We start from the raw sequence: 20635 nt of genomic DNA, 5'->3' as shown, positions 1-20635 counted from the left end.
ACTCAGCAGCCAAAAGGCAAGTTTGATTATTTTATTTAAAGTTAAACATTTCTTTCTGTTCAGCTACTGCGTGCGTAGCCAAACATTGTGTCTGATCATTGTTAGTGCCAGGAAAAACTCCAGGAAAACTGATCCAAAATTAGAGACTAACGGAGACCAAAGCTGCCGGAGAACCAGCTTCTCAGATGTTGCCTCAGAATTACAGGATTTGGGTTTATGATGAAGCTTTTTACCATTTTAAGCTCAAAGTTCCTCTTCTCCGTTGTGAAGAGAGGTTTTACTGTTACTGGACAGAGTTACTGGTGTTGAAAAACAGCAATGATTTGGCTTAGCTGTAGTTGCACCGATTTCACTGGGCATCAGGAGGTTCTGTTAAAAGCCAGCTCCTTCACCTGTTAAATCCAGGCAGCGCTGTGCGAGTCCCAAGTCAATATAAAAACAAAACTAAGCAAATCAGAGAAAGCTCCTTGGAAATGCATGGGTAGGAAAAAAATCCGGACACTTCACTTGGGATTGTCGTTTTCTTCAAGAACACCTTTAAAAACCAGAAGAACATCCCAGAACAATCTGAAGACCCAAGGACCTTGGTCAACTGATTTCTGCCCTCAAGTACTGGCTTCATCATTCCCGGTCAAATTTGTGGTTTCTACCACTACATGGGGTTTTTCCACACCAAATCACCATCATTAACACCTGTAAAGTGCTCTGAGACGGCGCTACGCCAACACTAACGGTTCAAAGAAGGGCAGAACATCTATCATCAGCCCCAGACCGTTATTACTGCTCCTCAGAGCAGCTTCACTATCTTCTCCTTTGAGTTCCTGCTCACCAAGATGAGATGCCAGTGTTGGAGAGGGTACATGGGCAAAAGGAGTTCCTGCAGGGCAGTGAAAGAAGGCTGGATGGAAACCATGAAGATGTCTCCTGGAAAGCCGAGCTCCAGAGCAGGATGGGTGTTTACTTCCCAGCTACCTCAGGAAAGCAGTGCCACGTGCAGATTCACGTGCACAAAACTCTGCAGGAGGCTTTACAGAGCATAAATATTTGCCAAACAAAAGGATAAGTGGTGCTAATCTTAAAAAAAGAAAAAAAAAAAATCAAGACATTGATGCTTTTTGGGGGGAGGATGTAACTGCTTATTAGAAGCTATTGCCTGAGGGCTGTTAACTACTTAGTAGTAAAGTCCCACTACCTTTCCAGTTGACAGTAACTTCTCTCTAGTTAGCAGCTTCACAAAAGCAATCCTTGAATGAATCCATAAAGCTTTCCCAGATTTTTCAAAGGTTAATTTTACCATTATAATTGCACTTTAAAACCAGGCATCGATCCCTATGCGCTCTCCCCAAACCCCTCCTCGATTTGTAAGAGTGGAAAGAAAGACGACAATTATTCACTGTCCTACAGCTACCAGATTTGAAAGGTTCGATTTAGGTGCCTGGAGAAAGGACACAGACACCCAGTTTTCAGGTCAGGAAAAGTGTGCATTTAAAAAAAACCACCAACAAAACCCCAGGAGGCTTCACAGCTTGGCTTGCATCGGCTTCAGGTGTTTGTGGAAAGACTCATGAACCTGTAGGAGGACAAGGCAGTGGTTACAAACAAGGTCAGGCCTGAGCTTTAAAACAGTTTTAGCTCTTTACATCTTGCCGTGTTTTTATACTGGGGAAATTTCAATCAGAGGCACTTTGGGGACTGCAGAACAGCCAGCTAAGGCCTGTACTGGAGTGTCTGCATGACACAAAGGATGAGAAGAACGTCAGCCCAAACAAACAGCTCCCCCACCTCCTTTCTTGTAAGAAAGAAGGATGCAAGACACATCCATACAGACAATTCTCTGGCATTTTGGTTCAAAGAAAACCGGCAGAGGTTTCCTGAGGGGACTGTAATGAAGCTCCTACACCCCACTGAAGCACAAAAAAATTGAGCAAGTTCTGGTGGGTTTTAACTACAATCGCAGCCTCTGGCAGTCCGTCGTAGGAGACAGTCTGTCCAAATCAAACAAAGGCAGTAAAGGCCACCGAGAGAGGATTCAGAGTTCTAGTTTGGCTGATGGAAGAGGGACACTGCCTCTTCTCAGCTCGGTTGCTTTTTAACTCCGCTGTAGCTGCAGCCTTGGGGCAGACACGTGACCCCTGCCACTGAAGTACTACATGGCAGCAACTTATTTTCTTCTCCAGCCGCTACTGCTGCCTGAAAGATCTGCCAGCAGACCCATAAGGCTTTCACAGCTACTGTCACGAAGCAGAATTAACAGCAAGTGACCATTTCTTTTAAATCCAACAAGATTATTCAGTTGTTTCTCCAGGGAGAGTAGGATTTCCTCCCTCAGCTGAGAAACTCCAAAGTATCCCATAGGGATGTGCGTGAAGCACACACAGGAGAGCAACTGAAGAGAGTATGCTGAAAGCAGAGGGGCAGAAGTAGGTTGCTAGTTTTGGTCCATTCCCAGTACAGTGACTTTTCTCCCCCCCTTCATCAATTACATGCAGAGGTCATTGGATCAAAATGAAAAAAACCAAAACCAAACCTAAACTGGGTTATTTCTCTGGACACTTGTGCCCTAAAGATGAAGAAATAAAGTTTCTTTACCTCCGTTTTGTTCAGCGGGGACTTCTTTGCCCACTCAAACATGTTCTCATAGATATTGCCATCATACCGGCCAAGCACAGATCCAAGGTGAACGTCATGAAAGTCAAAGGAGTCTACCAGCGCCACCGCGTTGGGGCGAATTACAGCCAAGAGCTCTTTCACACGCTGGTTCACTTGAGTAATTTGGGCATCGCTCAGAATACCCGCCTTGGAAAAAGAAGAGATTATCAGAAGAGTGTGCAAGTCACAAGAGCCTTCCCTTCCCCTGTGGTCTAACAGAGGCCAGCCTTTCCCCCCCGACAAACACGCAGCAGTTCATAAAACACTACTTTGTTTTGGTTTTTCCTTCCTAAGTGCCAAGTAATCGAACTGGCAATTTGCCACAGCAAAAGGAGATGCCTCGCATCGCCCGCCGTACTGCCTGTTTCATCTTGGATGGGAGGCTCATTCTTTAGAGTCCCCAGACGCTGACTTTAGGAGCAAGTTTTCTTGAAGAATGTACATGTGTGTATATTAAATTCTTCCTGGTTTCAGGGAACTGTTTGGTAAGCAGCAAAGAGGAAAATGGGAAGACAAAACATACCATGTCTACCTGAAGACAAAATAAAATACTGCTGCACAAATACATTCTCAAACTGAAAGAATGAAGAAAACTAATGCCTGACAATTCAAGCCCATTCACTGAAGGATGGATTAAGACGTGGAGCACAATATCCCCCTTTTGTGCACTAATTTACAAAAGCATACAGCTCTCAGCATGTCTAACTTCATCTCCTTTATTAACTCCTTGGTTTTTAACCCCTGGAGAACATTTCAGCTAACCTCGACAGATGCCATGTTACCATTTACCACCCAGCTCTGCTTCTGGCAGATCGCAGGGAAACTCAACAAGAGCCTCCCATCACACCTGCATTGCTAACGGCCTGCTGGAAGCCAGCAGCCAAGACCTCACGCCTAAGCATTCGTGCAGCTTTGCAGGTAAAGTGTCTTTGCAAACAACGACTCTGGCTCTAGAGATTTAAAGTGCTGGAGAAAGACACCAACCTGCAAGAAATCCCCTGTGCTCTTACTGATCCCGTACAGTGCATACAGGAGACACAGCTCGGTCAGGACGGCACGGACAGCTGCATTACTGATCTCAGCCAGCTTGGCTGTGAAAAGCTTCACTATCACATAGTGACAATGCGCCTACAAGAAACGAAAGGAAGGTGAACCGGGTCCGTGAAGAGATGAGAAGGTCTTATCGCCTATTTCTTGATCAATCACTGACCTCAGAGGCTCGCACAAGATCAACAGAAGTTCTGTTCCAGGCATCCTCCTTGCTCTGTCTGTGGTTCAGTTCAGCTTGCAAATTCTTAGCTGCAGCTTCCACAAGCCTATTTCATAAAAGGAAGATAAACAGGTTATGCCATAACACCGCGTTAACAAGATTACGTACACCGAATTTGTACGAATTTTCGGTCTAACACGCCAGAAGAACTCAGAGGTCACGTGCTACAACTGAACACATTGCCTGGAGTGTGTAGTTGTGGCTCTAAAAGCCCTGTCATCCCTGCTGCAGCTGGAACCCAGCTACAGAGGGGTAAGACAACGTTTGACAGCACATATGTGGCGCTAGAATACTTACTCACAGGTAGGGATCTGTTCTGCTCTCACACTTCCTTCACAACAGGCTTGAATACCGGGACTGTGTTTCTCCAGACAGATCTCTGAGCAGTTTGAACAACGTTGGTATTTGTCTGCCTGAACATACTTTCCATTTAAATACGAAAAAGAGGTTTCAAAATGGAACACTCCTAGAGGGACTAGGCTACGCGTAGGCGGCGTGTGGCCTCTTGTAACCTCACAGCACTCGACGCTGACCCAGCCTAGTAGCGTGTCACTTCTTGAAAGCACCACGGGGAGCAAAGCTTTGCAAACCACATCCCGAGAACCTGACGTGAACAGGGCAGCACATCACTGCCATCTCCCAAGCCACACCATTTTTACTGGCGCTTGGCTCAGCGCGAGGACGCGAACTCACCGGGCAGCACGCGCTTTGTAGGCCTCTACCAAGCTGGCTGGGTCATTGATCCGCACAGTCGCAGTCTTGGCAGCCACGTGCTGCGGCTGAATGCGGTGCCTGGAGAGATCGTTAAGGTAGGACACCATGCCAGTAACCCGCTGCCCGGAACTCACTTGGGCGTAGCTTTTGACAAGGAACCTGACAACAGACACGACAAACAGCAGCTTTTACTCACGAGCTGGTTGAACGGAAAGAAGTCACCTTACCTACGGTCAGACTCGCAAAGAACAGTTGTAGGCATCTACTTTCCAAAATAGGGCAAGGGACAGAAACATGAGACACCAGTTTCATGGTCATACAGGACACTCTTCTGCTCATCACTTCGGCTACAAAGACCGTAATGCCGAGGCAAGGATGTCTCTGGACAGAAGCTCCCATACCTAGCTGTCTGCAGCATCATGACGGTGTTTTCTCCTTCATAGGTGCAGGAGGGGGTGAAGGTGACGTAGATGTCAGGAATGCCACTGCAGCGAGAGTAGCCGTGCCCACCACATGCCATCCGACATTCCTCAATTCCAGCATTGGCAGTCCAGGAAGTGAAGGCCTTCAGCCCTGCTGTCAGTGCATGGAGCTGATGGACAACAGCAAAGCCAGGTCAGATTTATTTCCCATTCTTAGCTTGCACACATACATGCCAAGTACTGCAGCTCCCAGAAAAAAAGTAGAGTCAACACCATCCCTCCACGGTCCCTCAGGGTCTCGTTTTTCGTGTAAGGACTCTTTCCTGAGCCAGACTATTACATGAAAACCTCTGCACATGTAAAGACTTCTTTTGAGTAGCCCGTCCTTTCTGTCTCTACGCATTGTATGTACAAGAATGTTTTTAATTGTTTATGTCTACATCAGGTTCTCAGACAGACTCCCTAACTGGAAACTAACATTGTACAACCCTAACCCCTCAGTATAGCACTGATACCTTTGACCAACACCCCAGTTCTACCCTAGTGACTTTGAAGAACAACCAAGAAGCTACAGCACAAGCATAAGATCAGTCTTAGCTCCACTCCCAAGCAATATGCCATCATTCCTGGAAAGTCACCTTTTTTAAAAACATATATTCACAGCAGCTTTCTCACTGTGCACTACTCCCTGTTTTTTTTTGGAAAGGGCAGCTAAATGAATAGCACAGAGAAAGAAATGAAAGTCACCAGCACATACTGGGCTTGGGATCTCTGAATCTAAAGAATTACAAGAGGTCTCATGAGTGAAGGACAAAAAGGCTTCACGCCTTTTCTCCCATGCTGTAAAGAAACCTTACATAAAACCAACAGAGGACACAGTACCTCTGGCAGCTCACTCAGGTCTCCTTCATTGATGTCTCCACTAATACGGTGATAGGTGTCTTTAATGTAGGCTCCCACAAAGTGAAAAGCATACGCTGTTGCCAGGAGAGGAAAGAGTTTGTATTGCTGGGTCTGATAATCCAAGATCTGGGGTTCCGGCTCCCTAGAGCAAAACGCAGAGGAGTTAGTATGCCAGGGGCTGGCAAACTGCTGCGAAGTCCCGTCCAGCGCTCAGTAGCTGCTCCACTGAGGTAGGACGAGCTGCATCTGCATCAAGCCAGACTATCAGAGACCAACAGCAAAAGCCTCTGGCACGGGGAAGACATCCTGACAGTCGCGAATGCAACATTACTCACTTCTCAGGATGAAACAGTGTTTGGAAACTACCAAGCACCAAAGCAAACAACATCACCCACAGTCCCTCTTCCCTCCAGTACTTGGGAGTTTTCCCTCAGCACTCAGGCTGCGCCTTTACGTCCCTGCACTCACCCTGGCTTCAGCTCAGACTGGTGCCTCACCGCACTATAGCGGATGGCAATGGTACAAGCCCGGGACAGGGAGCGAGCTGAATCGCCTACAATGAGCGATCGGATGAACACCATGGTCCCGTAGGTCAGCTTGTCACTGAGTGGTTTCACATAGGTGCCATCTGGTTCAACCTACCAGGAAAAAAAAAAGTAACAGCCTGTTGATTTTTGAAGTTTCCTCCCTTTTACACGTTCACATGTCAAGCTCTAAACTTACCAAGTAGCACTTACAAGCAACCTACAATCTTGTACACTGTTCAACCACACAAGAGCGTTTTAAGTGTCCATTTCTAACAGTATATGCTGAAATTCACTGCTTTACCTGGGCATATTTCATCAGCATGTTTTCCCGAGGGATTCTGAAGTTGTCCATTTTCAGGTAGCCATTATCCATTTCATCGTAACCAAATTTGGGCCCAATGTCACCCACTGTAATACCTGCCACAGACAAAGCCGCTTGCATTAAGAAACAGGAACTGAACACCACACGAGAGGTTGAAACCTTTTCCAATAAAGAGATTGTTTAGTTTTCTAGCAAGTCCTGGCATTGTAAGGAGCAAAAGCTAACGAGGACCTTAATCTCTTGGATGGAAAAATGGACATCAAAACATGGGGATCTTCATCATTGACATGCAGTCCTGCTCTCCAGTCACTGGGGGAGCTGTCTGTAAACATTATCCAGCTCACTTCTAGCTAGAGAATGATGAGAGGTATTCTCTTCCTTTCAGAAAGCAGGACATGCTGCCTCACAGAGCATAGCTGGGAAACACTGGGACACATCAAATCCCAAACCACCCTTCACATTGAAAGCGTGACATGGAAGATGACTTAGAGGCAGTTCAGTCATAAGACAGACCCCTTTGAGCCCTGCGACCTACCAACTACTCACTGAAATCAGCTAGTGAAATAAGCCACGTGCATTAAGAAGACACATGCGGCTGCATATAGCTGGAGAGGAAAGATCTAACTAATTCCATGAGTGCTAAACCCTTTGTTTTTACCTGGCAAAGGTTCATGGGTGCCCAGCTGCCGTATGGGAACAATGAAGGCATGCAGGCCTTTGCACTGGCCCTGAGTGTAGAGCTGAGCCAGGACAATGGCATGGTTCGACGTCTTTCCAACTGCAAAGGGAGTGGGAGTCAGAAGGAAAAAACCAGTCAACGCACTTGTATACACAGAGCCTCTTTCCTTAAAGCAGGATCTGAGATTACCTTAACCACACCATACATCAGAAAACCAGGTTTACAGCACTGGTTATCACCCAAATTCTACAGACAAACAGTTGCTCAAGTCAATGAAAGCTGCATAATACGATTCTCTTGACTATACAATACCAAGTCCTTGGCAAACCTGCCAGTGGAGCTGAAGAAAGTGCAAAGATTTTGATACAGCTGATCAAAACCGACACCAAATCCATACAGCGTGAATGATTCTGAGACACAACTAAGGGCACACAGATAATCCAAAGTTTTACTAGGCTGCAGTAAGTCAGTCACTTGTTGTGCAAGAGTAACTGCCTTTCAGCCAGCGCTTCGGATCACCTGTCAATCATCATTCTGTAGATATAACACACAACATCACCTCCCTAAGTTTTTCCATATATCTTCAGAACTAGACAGGCAGTGATGCACTTACGTCCACCTGGCCACCACTTAATGGAGGTCACAGTGGGGCTGTTGAGGATGAATTCCTGGGTAGCAGGGTCGTAAGTAGCTGTAGTTTCTAGACCCCGAAGATGAGTTCCTGAAAATAAGCGAACACGTTGTTTTGGCAGAAAGTCAGTCGCAGAACAGAGACAAGGACAGAATTGGACAATGGAAAGTTAAAACTCCAGTAGTAAAGTACAAAATTTTACTTTGCTTTTGGGATATCAAAAGGATTAAATATCATTCAATTAAGGAAGAACAAGTGAGTCAGACCATATTCTGGGACCTGAAGCCAATTCTCAGAAAACATGATGGTTTTTTTTTCCCCAGTGGTCTAAGACTAGTTTTCCAAGCACCTCCAATCTGACACCTTTTTGCTACTACAGACCAGAAGCCCTTTCTCAGTTAAAAAGGTCCATAAAAACACGCTCACCTGGATTTCACTAAATCTGCAATTTGATTAAATTGCAACATAAAAATCACACACTTCTCAGCCACAAGATGAAATAAGTAGTGCCCATCATCTCTTCATTCCCTCATCAGGCCTACATTCTCCTCACTTGATGGAGCAGTTTCTCCCAAACAAGATCATCCATAGCTCCAAGACAGCAAGTAACGGCATGCCCATGCTAGAGTACTGATGCGCGTAGATGCAGAGACTGCAAAAAGATGAAGGTAACAACTCCAGGAACAGTCTTTTGTCTTCTGTCCCCAACTCTTTACTTCACACACACCTGTCTCAGCAGTGGCAGTGTCCCTGCATGCCTTAAAAATAAATAAAATAATAAAACCCACCAGGCCTACTTGCTTAAACTGGATGAGCTGTGAACTCTCCTCACAGTCTGGACTGACAGAGCAAGACCGAGCCAGTGACTCTACACAAGAGCTTCAACTTGAAAAAGAGTATCACCTTGATGCAACCACATTTCCAAACGTTAATGGCAGACTTCCACAACTTACATTGCTGGTAAAGGTTCTTCAAACCTCACTAGGTGCAAGAGATTCTCCACAGACTTGCAGTTACTTTATGCTTCATACCGTCTCTACGTTTCACTTCAGCACAAAGGTGAATCCTGTTCATTTTTAGAAAGTAATCCTCATCTGCAACTCTCAGATGTCAAAATTAATGTTTCCCAAGGCATAATATCCTCCCTTTGAAACTTGGATTAAAAGTGTTGCAGTCATAATACTGCTGGAGTTATCAAAATCCATTTCAAAGCTTGAAAGCAAAGGAATAGCAACAAAGAACAAAGTCTACTTGAGACAGAGAATTAAAAAAAACATATTTCATGGTCCAATTAAAAAGAACACATGGGAGTGAACTAAGAACTGGCAGAATAAATCTCCCACAAAACATGAGCATTGGAACCAAGTCATCCACATGTTTTCTGATCCAAGGTCAGTCCCAAGGTGACAAGGAACTCTTTTTCTGGCATCTCTTTCAGTGCTTTAAAGCTCTGTCCTTTTGTCTTCACACTGAACGTTAAGTAGAGAAAAGCAGAAATCACACTGGAAAGAATGGTAAGTGTAGAAATGAGCAGATGTCAAACTGACATCACCACAGCCACACACAATAACCTATACTGGTCTGAATGGCACAAGAGGAGCACTCAGTATGCTCATAGATAGAACTACACCCATTAAACTCTCCCATAGGAGAAAAAAAGGGCAAGCAGCATGTGGCATAATGATCTGCTAAAAATTTCAGAGGCAGTCCACTTCTCCCTCCAGCCACAACTGCATGTGTAAAGACTGGGGGGGGGCAAACACACACCATTTTTCCCAGGCAGAGGAATCCTTGTACACAAAGCCATGCTTATAAATAGCATTTAGTGAATGTACTGTACCATGGCCCATTTCAGTCTGGGCATAAGTGCCAATGATCTCCAGGTTCCAGGCAGGCATGAAGAAGCGATCCTGCTGCTCTGGGGTTGCCTGGGTGAGAAGGGTGGGGAGGAACATGCCCAGATGAAGGTCCAGAGGTTCAGGCCGTCCACGATGAACAAAGCTGTGAAGAAGTGTCATGGGATGGGAGTGTGAAGGGAATGTTATGGGAGGGAAGCAAGCATGAGGATTCATGGTGGAGATACAGGAAGAGACAAAAAGAAAAAAAAAAAAAAAAAAAAAAAAAAAGAGATTCATGTGTAAATCAGAATTCAGCAAGCGTATTTTAGAAAGCCAGAGCACTGTCCTTTTCTCAGGCCTGAACAATAAGAAATCACACTTTGAAGTAATGCATTTCCTTCTAATCATAGATAAAATGCACTTGCAACGTTCCCTTATTTCTGATGCGCCATGATTGATTAAAAAAAAAGGATTAATCCAAACCAAAAGACAGACCAGACCTTCTCTACGGCTTGGAAACCAGAGCATCCCTAAGTTAAACGGGCTGGGTCAGAATGTCGGTTTGTTGAAGATGTGATCCAGCTGGACGAAGCAAGCCTTCACCCAAAGATATGAATTCCACTTTTTTTTTCCCCGCCCATGGTTTGAGGGTAGAACCTGGTACAAGTCCCAGTTTATCCAGCTGAATGAGCTAGGTTTTCACTGAACTTTTTTTATAAAAAGGGAAGTGCTAACTGCATTATCTACCTCACTTCTTTATTAAAGATCAGGCACAACTAGCATGTGTTACATTTCAAGTCAACTCCCTTCAACTTTTGCTATTTTTAAAAGCTCTCTTAAAAGGACAGTGCTCTGCATGTGTAAGTCAAAGTTGTGAACACAAACAACTTGGCAAGAAAGCCAGCATTTTTCAATCTCTAAATCACCAGCACAAAGCCTCTCCAATTTAACATGTTTCACTAGAACTACTCTTCCTCCAAGTTCCGTCAAACACCACTGTTAGCTAGTTAAGTGGTCTATTAAGTTTTTCAATATAAAGAATTGAATGCTTATTAAATCTTTAAATATTGATAACTTGGGAGTATTAAAATAGTGGGGATATAGACTTAGGGTCAGCACCTTCTGCACAATGGTCCATCTGGCCCATTTACGTATGAAACAACGTAATGGGTCTTTAACAGGAAAAAATATATATCTAAATGAGATTGGCATCACGGAAAGAGCACTGCTCTGAGCTTAGCTCAGACTCGGCTGGCATTCTTATCAAAGTGGGAAGAATGCATTCTTGTGTTACCTCTAAACACACATTAAGATGAACTAGCTCTATCCCTAGAGCTTCCCTAAGAACTGTAGTTCTTTTCTTTGACATTCTGAGGCACCTACAAATAAATTCAACCATCTAATAAACCCAGTGGCAAGGTTTTCTAAACTTTTTGAGTGAACAGTGACCAAGCTCAACACGGGGCTAACGGGTTATGAGAAATACCAGATTTTAAGTGAGTTCAGTACCGGTAAGAAGTACACAGCTGCAGTCAAAGACTGGAAGAAAATCCTTATTTACTAGCAATAGCTATAAACCAGGTAGAAACAGCACAGCTTTGTGTTTCCTCTTCAGTCCTGGACTATTTGTGTTTTTCCTTTCTTTTATTCTTTCAAGACCTTATTCACTATGGAATAGGCTAAAATCAACACAGGCGATCAAGTAGGTACTCACTAAGATAAAACTGAGTAACTACCCATCCAGGCTAGGTTTCAATTCAATAATCCAGAGGTCTGCTTCCTCATCACCAGTTGCTAAACACTAGGGCTAAATTAAGCAGAGCTCAGTGACTATTACTGCAGAAGCTTTACTGATCAAGTAGATACTCAACATTCCCAGCAGGAATGCCAGCAGTTGCATTTTAATCATTCACATGGAAAGTATATTTACTTTACCATACCACCACCATATTACTTCTATTAAGTGTCAAAATATTAATTTTACCATCAAAACACATGAGAACTGTAAACCAGACTATCACCAGGCAAGAAAGTGCAGTGATCTAACATGAAATAGCAAGTAAAACAAATCACTTTGGTGTGGATGCGTGTCTGATTTAAAGAAGGTGGCGTGAAAAAGGTCAGCAGGCATTTACTATCGCCTTCCAGTTGTCTCTCAGCTTCTGGGGTAGAGCTAGGTTTGCTCACTCCGTCTCTCCCAAGCAGAACAGACGACAGGATTCCCTCTGTTCTTCTACAAGCGTTCTGGATACCATCAGTAGCTGTGGAACTGAACCGTCAGGCACTTGGCATTGCCAAGTTGTCCAGACTTGTACACATCGTGCTTTTCCAAGTTTAGATGCCAGCACAAGCCATGGGGGTCTTTGGTTTGTTAAACTATTCTTGCTGGTATTTAACAGCCGTAATTCCAGGTTCTGGGCTAAATGACTTTTCTGATCCATTAGATATTATTTCATTTGAAGAAGTGAAAGCTGTTTTCAACAATAGTAGGAATAAAGATGTTTTTCTTCTTTGAAATTGAGATCTTTCCATGAAGTTGTACGGCTGCAATGCAGTAGCATCTGGAAGAAGAGTGCCTGGGGCAAAGCATACCTTACTTTCAAAACCAAAAAGGCACAATCTCGCCATGCTACCCTGCACCTCAAGGTATACTTCTGACCTGTTTATGTAGGCCACTCATGCACCAAGAACTCTGAGACACACATGCCCCAAATTCAGACAAAAATAAAAACCACAGTACTGTTGACCAACATGTTCCAACCAGTTCAGGCGAAATTCAGACTCCCAAGGGCTTAGAACTTCCTCCTCTTAAAACAACAGTAAACAACTACAAAGTCAGTGATCAGCTAAGAGGTGCATTCTGGAAAAGACCAAAACTAACTCCGTGATTGCTAGGACGTGAAATGAAGCGGCAGTCTGACTATAGGGCAGGAAACATCAATGGTTAACCAAACTATTTTACCTTTCCCCTTTTAGATTTACCTGGGGAGCATCATCAATGTACAAACTGGAGTTACAGAAAAGAGGTTACCCATGGATCCCTGAAGGGAACTAACCATGTCCCATTTCGGTTTGGGCGTAGGTGCCAATTATCTCGACTCCATGGACCAGGGGCAGCCATTTCTCCTTCTGAGCATCAGTCGTTTGGGTCTCTAAGGTTTTTTGAAACATGCTGAAGTGGAGACCGAAAGGTTCAGGAAAATTGCCCAAGCATGCTCTACAGGAGAGAAATAGAGGGATCTGGATCTCAGTCTTACTGTTACTGTGATCCTACAAGGCTTTTCTCCAACTCTAGCATAAAACAAATAATCTCTTTGCCTACTTCAACAGTTTTTTGTCCCACAAGCAACCTCCAAATATGGATGCATCAGAAGCAATGCTAACAGGGAAATAAAGGTTTCTTTCAGGCATTTTCTTCAGCCCATGAATCCTGCTGTTGCTACGTAACTGGAAAAAATATCATTCCACAAAGATTCATGAGGAACTTAAAAGTGAAGACATGAAAACCAAATTATTTTCTTCCCCATCTCTCAGGCTTGGTGGGAATAAATCCCACTGCTGCTGACAACCTGGAACTAGGCCATTATTAGCTAGAAACACTACGTATTGAAAAGGAAAAGGCTTCTTAGGTGACCGAGTGCTCTGTATTACCTGCAGCTGCTTCTATCAGTTGTGAGATCAGGAACTCACCTTCAATTACAATTACTGTTACAGGCTAGTGCTGGAGGGAATGGAAGGAAAATCAGACATTTTAGGTGTGCTTCATCAAACCGTAAGCTATTTCCTGAGAAAGCTCTATTAATTTAGTGGTCGTGATGGCAGGCAAAGTACATTCCCAATTAAAACAAGCTCTGTAACACAAACGTGCTAGAAAGTTTCACTGTGTAAAGTAGTAAATGGCAGCATCTTCCCTTCAACATTCTGCAGTTTGAGGTTTTTTTCATCTTCAAGCTATTGCACACAAATGCTCATTCCATAAGGAAATAAAATGAGGATATGAGGATTTCCGTAAGGAAAGAGTGAGTGTTCTGCATGAATACCTACATGAGAGACCTCTCCCACCTACCCAAGACACCTACAAGGGAAATACATCCTTCCATCTCAAGGGATTAACACCTGCCGGGGAAGGGCATTATGAGCTTGTTGCTATGCATATAGTTTGTCAAATTACAGCAGCATTTGTGATTGTCATTTTACACCACGCCTGGAATGAGTGCTTGGGAGCAGAGAGTAAATAATTGATAATTCAAACCCAGATCCCCACGCAGATCTGCCTTAGGGTGACAGAAAACAGGGCAAAGGTTCTTCAGCACCATTGAACTGCACGTTGAAGTTTTAAACAGACAAGACTGAATTAGCCATGGATTTTTCCAGGATCAAAACTCCATAATCAAGTAATCTACTGCTGGTGATGAATGTATTAACTGTGCTTTACGCTGGTGTGAGTGCAGGTACAGTGCCCAGAGTTCCTGGAATTGAGGCAGACAGTTCTCTTACCAGAAAATATTCTATTGCCTACAGCAGCACATGCTTACAAAGCCAAAGCTATCAGGGTGACCAAGGGCTTAAAACTGCTACAAGGACAACGAGGCAGAATATTTTCCAGCATTCTTGTGGTTTCCTACACGGGTTACTCTTTTAGTCCAAGACTCGTATAGCAATAGCAACACCCTTTACTTCCTCACTGCCTACAGCACAGTTATTCTGCATCTATTCCGTGGTCCCAAAAAGGACAAACCTACAGGGGGAAAATGAGTGCTGACTTCAAAATGTGCTGTTTCAGGGCAGCTTAGGAAGAGTTTGAACAGTTCTATGTGTATTTTCAGGGTCAAAAACTTGTGAAAAAGGTGGAGCACATGCTTTGCTGTCAGAAAAATCAGGTCAGACACTGCTTCTTTGAAGGTAATGCTCCAGAAAAATCTTCTTAAAGGTCACAGCAGCAACTTTCACTGCCTGTCAGTAAGTTGCATCACAAGGGCCAGATATTTCATGCTTAACTAGCACCAGCTCTGACAGGAGTAAGAAGAATGACATTTTGCAAGCGGATAGTCTAACAACCCTGTGTCAGAAGGTCATACTATTTCACTGACTAAACATGCTTATTTTAATTGCATATTTTAATAGCTTCTTGCACTAACAAAGCTGAAAGCAGAACTGAAAGCTAGCTAATTTACAGCAGAAACTTTTAATCTCTGCACGCTCCACACTGAATGGATGAGGATTTTCTTAACGTGCCTTTTAACAACTTGAACAACGAGAGAGAATCCTGTTTTCCTCGTGACACATAGCAAACAGAAGAGGTACTAGCTGTGAAGGGAGGAACAACAGGTTTTATTTCCTTCTTTCTCTGAACTCTTACTCCTTCCCCTCCCAATTTCTACATTCCCACTTGGCATTTCCCACTACCTACACAGCTTGTTCTCCAAAGTCTGCCTTGTGTAACTGCCCAAGCACCTTGCTACATCAAGACTGACGGTGGCTGGCTGCATGCAGCACCAGGCATTTGATCAATGGCCAACAATCACCTCGTTGGGCTGAAGTCAGAATTGCTACAACAATCAGCGAGTCAAGAGGAGGGCTGCAGTTCCAAACCCACTCAGGGGAGAAGGGTGTGTAGTAATACGCTACTTCAGCAATATGGATCTTTCCATTTAATGAAGGGGCAGGAGGTATGTCTGACCTGCGCTCACTGTGCTTCAGACTTAACAAATCCTATGGTAATAAACTCCTTTTCTAGCTGTATCAAAAAAAACCCCAAGTCAGACTCATCCACCCCAAAATAATTGAGCAGTGGACTAGTAGGGCCCGTACTACCAATTTTTCTGGTTTGATTTGCTGAAAGCTACTCCAGGTCCTAACTTTAGTGCCAAAAATGAGAAGGACAAATTCTCACAGGGAAAGTGCACATTTGGGCAATGCTTCGGAACACAGGAAGCATCTGTTGACTCGCAGCTCTTGGATCTTCTCTTCTTCTGTGACACTATTTCTCCCGACTGTTTTTTCACTTCATTTAATCCCATTTTTCTCAATGAAGGTTATTTAAACTTGAAGGCGAATTAAAACTGACCAGATTGCCTGCTTCAAAGAGCTGTGTAGCATGATACATCAGAACAATTTCCCATTTTTCATGCTGACTTACATTTTGCTGCTGTTAGACTGTAAAGAAATCATAAATATTGGCACTTTAAGGCTGCTGGCCTTCAAAAGCAGCAACTGCAGTGTTGACACACGTCAAGACACAGAGAGAATTGACTAGATGAGAAGCAATTAAAATGGCTTCTAAATATATTTAATAGATTGTTTTTTGGAGTCCAAAAAAGCCCTTGTGGAAACAGGAGCATTCAGTTCGACATGTCACAGCAGGAACAACTGTTCAACTGTATCTCCAGGGCAGCTGGAGGAGGAAGCATTCCTCCTCGTCTAGTCATAAATCAAGCTATAAAGTTGGTCAGTCATGACACAAAGCTACCTAGTGAAGTTCTGGGAGCATACAAAAGCTACAGGAAAACAATTAGCTCAATATTCTCAAAAATTGCATAGGTAAATAAATCTGTCCCTGCTATTTGGGGATAACCACAAGGCATGAGGGATTACGGGCAAGATATCTTAAGCTTCAATATGTAAAAGTCTGATGGTCAATCACAACAAATCCAGCTTGACATCTGAATCAAGGCCTTCAATCTATTTCACAAACTTCACTCAGGGCATGTCACAACACCACATCCATTCAATTTTCCAGTTTGGGAAAAAAATTAATAAACCCAAACAAACACAGTTTCCCCAGGTCAGTTGTTAGACAAATGAAGTCCCTTCTAGGTAGCACCACTGGCATGTTTGGATACGTGACAGAAATAAACTTTACTTTGCAAGTTGAGTGGAGTTCACCAAGTTTAAAGAAATGTTTGACACTCAGCAGGTGAGAAACTGGGGACAGATGTTAAAGTGCAAACAAAATCAAAGGATAAAAACCCCAATCCTTTCATTTCTTCCATTTATTAGGAAGCAGTAAGCCAATAGTCTCCCTTGCAAACACCAGGCACTATAGTAAAGAAGTCAAATCAAGAATATTAACAGCATACAGTTCTTAGAGCAAACTAACTTCACTTGCAGGTAAGAAGCACATGTACTGCTCTTCATTCTTCTACATGTTATTACAGAGGACACTGGAAAATGCAGTCAGCCTACAGTAACTGCAATGATTCGAAATCCTGAATGTCAGCAGTTAGAACTGACTCTGAAAAAAGTAAACCTTCCTCATTGTTTCAGCTGATTTTGGATCATGAATTCTGACTAGTCACACCTGACTATTCGCATAAGATATGGACATATTATTTGCTACCTACATGAAACACTAAGCTTTCATCCATTTGAAGTGAAGAATTGCTGACTCCCAAATAAGCTTCTGGAAAGACAAAACTAGAATCTATCATTTGACTACTTCAGAAAAGTCCTGTTTTCATAAAATATTGTCAGTAACGCTTCCAAAAGACAGCATTCACATTGCAAACTTTGTTGAAATTTGCCAGCTGGCATACTGGATAGACTTCTCTGAATTTTCCCCATAAAAATAATTGAAGAAATTTCCCTATTACCTAAAATAATCCTTGTGTAGGAAAAATTAATGATTAACGTTCACCATGCAGTACCTGAATAATCTAATAGAGTCACTGAACTTTTCATTGTCCACCAATGTCAATTTTCAAGGGAATATTTACATTACTTCCATGAGAACTTTCGTGATACAGGTCAGCGTAAGCCAATTTCTTTGAAATTAAAACCACAGCAGGTGAGACTTTTTCAACTAACTAGTCCCAACATTCATGCCCTGAGGCCAATGACAGCTTTTCTACAAATCCAGTCAGAGGGCGCTTGCGATTCTCCCGGTGCCTTATTTAACTTGCAATGTTCATTCCAGGTGCCAAAGGACATATTCACGGTATTACATACGGAGTTCTAGAGCTGTGCAATCTCTCTGTGAAGCAGTTTCGGTCTGATTACATCAGAATGAATTTAGTAGAACTAACGGGAGAAATATATCAAAGACAGGGACTAAGTTCCCTGCAAGCTGGAAGGAATGAAACTCCAATGTAAAGACTGTTTTATTTTTATTAACTTAATCCAAGGGTAATACTATCAGATCATCAAAAGGTCAGATACAACAAAAAGCCTCTGGGACAAAGGGAACCACTATAGCACCAGGAGCTTGGAGGAGGGAGGCAGCCAGGTAGTTGTAAACAAGAACTTATAAGCTATTTTGGAACATTTTCAAGTATGTCTGTAAGGCAACTTAATATTAGGTCTAAGTGCAAAGTGAAGTAATCAGCTTTAAGAGATTTCATTAGAAGCTGCAACCTCATCAGATCTATTCAGACTCAAACTATTTCAGTATACTTTTTATTCTTTTTGGGAAAAAAAAAAAAAATCAGACTACAAGTCCTATTTTTTACTGTCTGCACCATATATAACAGAAAGCACGCAATAATTAATGGTGCATTTCCAGTCAAAAATCTAAGAAAATTCAATATTCAGGAAATCAGGGACTGATCTGAAATTCACTGAAGCAAAGATTTCAGTGGGCTTTCGTACAGGTCTTTAGCTTCCTTTGGACAGCAAACATAGGAAAAAGGCATAACTCTAATGTCTTTGGTGATGATCAAAGTACACACAAGAAACAAACTCTACAGCCAGGTACCTTTTAAACCAGTAGATCTCATCTGGATCTGCAATTCCATATTCTCTTAACTTCATCACCATCAGAGAGCTCTTCCTGATGGCTTGCTCATAGCGCTGGCTACGGGACAAGAAGTTCAAATCCTCGTGCTGGAAGTCAGGGTCATTAATAACTAAGGCCTCTGGGGACAAAATGGAAGAGGAAAACAAACTCAAGTTTCCACAAACCTCAAAAGACGGTGAGTGAGAAACGATTCAGCATTTCACTTGCTGTACCTTAAGGTACAAATACCAGAAAATTCAAATTAAAAGTTAATGAAATCAGAAAAAAAAAGTCAAAACTCTTGGAGAGAGGGACTTGAACAACAAGGTGCTCTCCCATCCCACACATAAACCACATTTTAAGTTCAGAGCACACTGGCCTTGGCAGGAGGTTAATTCACTGATGTAAGGCCTGCAGGCCCCTCAATAACAATCTCGAACCCTCAAATGGCCACTGTTACTGCTGGATCAGACTGCCCCATGAACTTTAATCCCCACACAACTCCTTGTAGAAAGGCACAGCTATTATCCCTGCTATGCCAGCTGGAAACGAAGGTACTCAGAGGCCACTGACTCTGTGTCCCCTTTGCCACACAAGTTACACAACACCAGCCTCCGCCAGTCCCACTCCAGCGTGGCTGGGGAAAGGAAGAGGATGGCGGTGTTTCATTAATCTTGCACGCCATGATTGCGGTGGGTGAGAAACAGGTCGTATTTGTACTTTTGGGCAAGAGCGTAACAGGAAAGAAAAAGGAGGGGAGAGGGCTCAAGAGCAATGCAATGGGAAGCTGGCTCTCATTCCCTGGAGGAAGGGGAAAAAGCAGGGTAAAAGGACGCTGCTCTTTCAGGGCCACCCCAAGTCCCTCCTGGCAAGAGGAGAAGGGGATCAGAGACATAACACTGCTCCTCTCTAACCCTTTAGACAAAAATCCCTTCCTTCAGGCAGCCCCCTCCACCTACAAGCCCCCTCTCACAGCTCTCCCCTCTCCCCAAAAGCTCCTCCCCCACGATCTCCCTCCTCTACAGCCTCCCTCCCCACCACCTCCTTCAGTCCCCCCGGGTCTCCCTCTCTCTACAACCTCCTTCCCTCCCCACCTCCCCCGTGGCCCCCCACCCTCAGCGCCAGCTCCCACCGGCCGTCACCCCGGTCTCCCTCTCCCCAGAGCCCTCCCCTCGGGTCTCCGACTCTCCCCTCCCCACACCCCCGGTTTCCCTCTCCTCTCTCCCTCCCTCACAGCCTCCCCCAAGCCGCCACCCTGGGCTGTCTCCCCCCCCGCCGCCGGCCCCCCTCAGCGCCCGGGGCCTCCCTCACCGATCTCCTTGCGGCGGCGGGTGCGCTCGGCGCCGCCGTCCAGGATGTGGGTGAGCAGCTCGGGCTGGAAAGTGGCGGCGGCGCGTTCCCTCTGCAGGTCCGCGTTCATGTTCTTCATCCTCCTCCTCCTCTTCCTCTTCCTCCTCCTTCTCCTCCACACTACTGCCACCACCACCGGCTCGGCCCCGGCCCCACTACCGACGTCCGCTCCGCCGGCCACGCCCCCTCCCGCCGCGTGACGTCACCGCGCCCGCGACACCGCGCCCGCCCACGTGACCGGCGCCTCCCGCGGGGCAGCGGTGAGCGGCGGGGCGGGCGGCAGGCGGGGCCGGCCTGCCGTACCGCGGGCTTTAACCGCGCGGGGGCGGGGCTCTGGGCCGCGCGTTACCGCCCGCGTGCGGCGGGCCGCGCCGGCCCGGGGTCGTGCGTTCAGCGCGCGCGGCGGGCGGGCGGTGCGCTTGTGCCTCGAGGGGCGCGGGACGCGGTGTGCGGGGATCGGGCGCGGGCGGGGTCGCAGCGTTGGCTCGTGCGTTCGGTGGCGCGTGACGTGCTGCGCGCGCAGCCAGGCGTTTAACAGCTCATTAAGTAAAGCGGTCGTTAAAGGCTGCTGTAGCCTGCCGCCCGCGGGCCGCGCGTTAAATAGTGCGCTGGGTCTG

The 20635-nt window shown here is 44.8% G+C and overlaps 1 protein-coding gene across 3 annotated transcripts; it reads right to left on the bottom strand.

Annotated features, from left to right (window-relative positions):
- Nucleotides 1-16: 16 nt before the first annotated feature.
- ACOX1 (acyl-CoA oxidase 1) lies at nt 17-20097 on the bottom strand. Of its 3 annotated transcripts, none has more exons than XM_086473456.1 (14): nt 19980-20097; nt 18648-18807; nt 13012-13172; nt 8100-8207; nt 7466-7585; nt 6787-6902; nt 6427-6596; nt 5938-6100; nt 5035-5225; nt 4613-4792; nt 3860-3965; nt 3634-3777; nt 2590-2796; nt 17-1570 (listed from the first exon to the last, which is right to left on the bottom strand). In XM_086473456.1, the coding sequence occupies exons 1-14, from the start codon at nt 20095-20097 to the stop codon at nt 1520-1522; spliced, it is 1995 nt and encodes a 664-aa protein (XP_086329582.1). In that variant the 3' UTR covers nt 17-1519. The 3 variants fall into 3 exon arrangements, with proteins under 3 accessions (XP_086329582.1, XP_086329581.1, XP_086329583.1); XM_086473455.1 differs by lacking the exon at nt 13012-13172 and adding an exon at nt 9958-10118; XM_086473457.1 differs by lacking the exons at nt 18648-18807; nt 19980-20097 and adding an exon at nt 9958-10118 and having other exon boundaries at nt 13012-13106.
- Between the last annotated feature and the right edge of the window lie 538 nt (nt 20098-20635).

Source organism: Leptosomus discolor, chromosome 15 (assembly GCF_034619465.1).
Source record: "Leptosomus discolor isolate bLepDis1 chromosome 15, bLepDis1.hap2, whole genome shotgun sequence".
Lineage (NCBI taxonomy): Eukaryota > Metazoa > Chordata > Aves > Leptosomiformes > Leptosomidae > Leptosomus > Leptosomus discolor.
The sequence above is the reverse complement of the archived record's forward strand: the minus strand, read 5'-3'. Positions and strand labels throughout refer to the sequence as shown.

What these genes read in the sequence shown, in the direction of transcription:
- ACOX1 (XM_086473456.1), bottom strand. Translation starts at nt 20,097, where the DNA reads ATGAAGAACATGAACGCGGACCTGCAGAGGGAACGCGCCGCCGCCACT. An exon ending in CACCCATGAACCTTTGCCAG is followed by an intron (nt 6,903 to 7,465) that starts GTAAAAACAAAG and finishes TGTCTGTGGCAG; the next exon opens with GTATTACAGTGGGTGACATT. An exon ending in CAGTCTGAGCTGAAGCCAGG is followed by an intron (nt 6,101 to 6,426) that starts GTGAGTGCAGGG and finishes GTTTTGCTCTAG; the next exon opens with GGAGCCGGAACCCCAGATCT.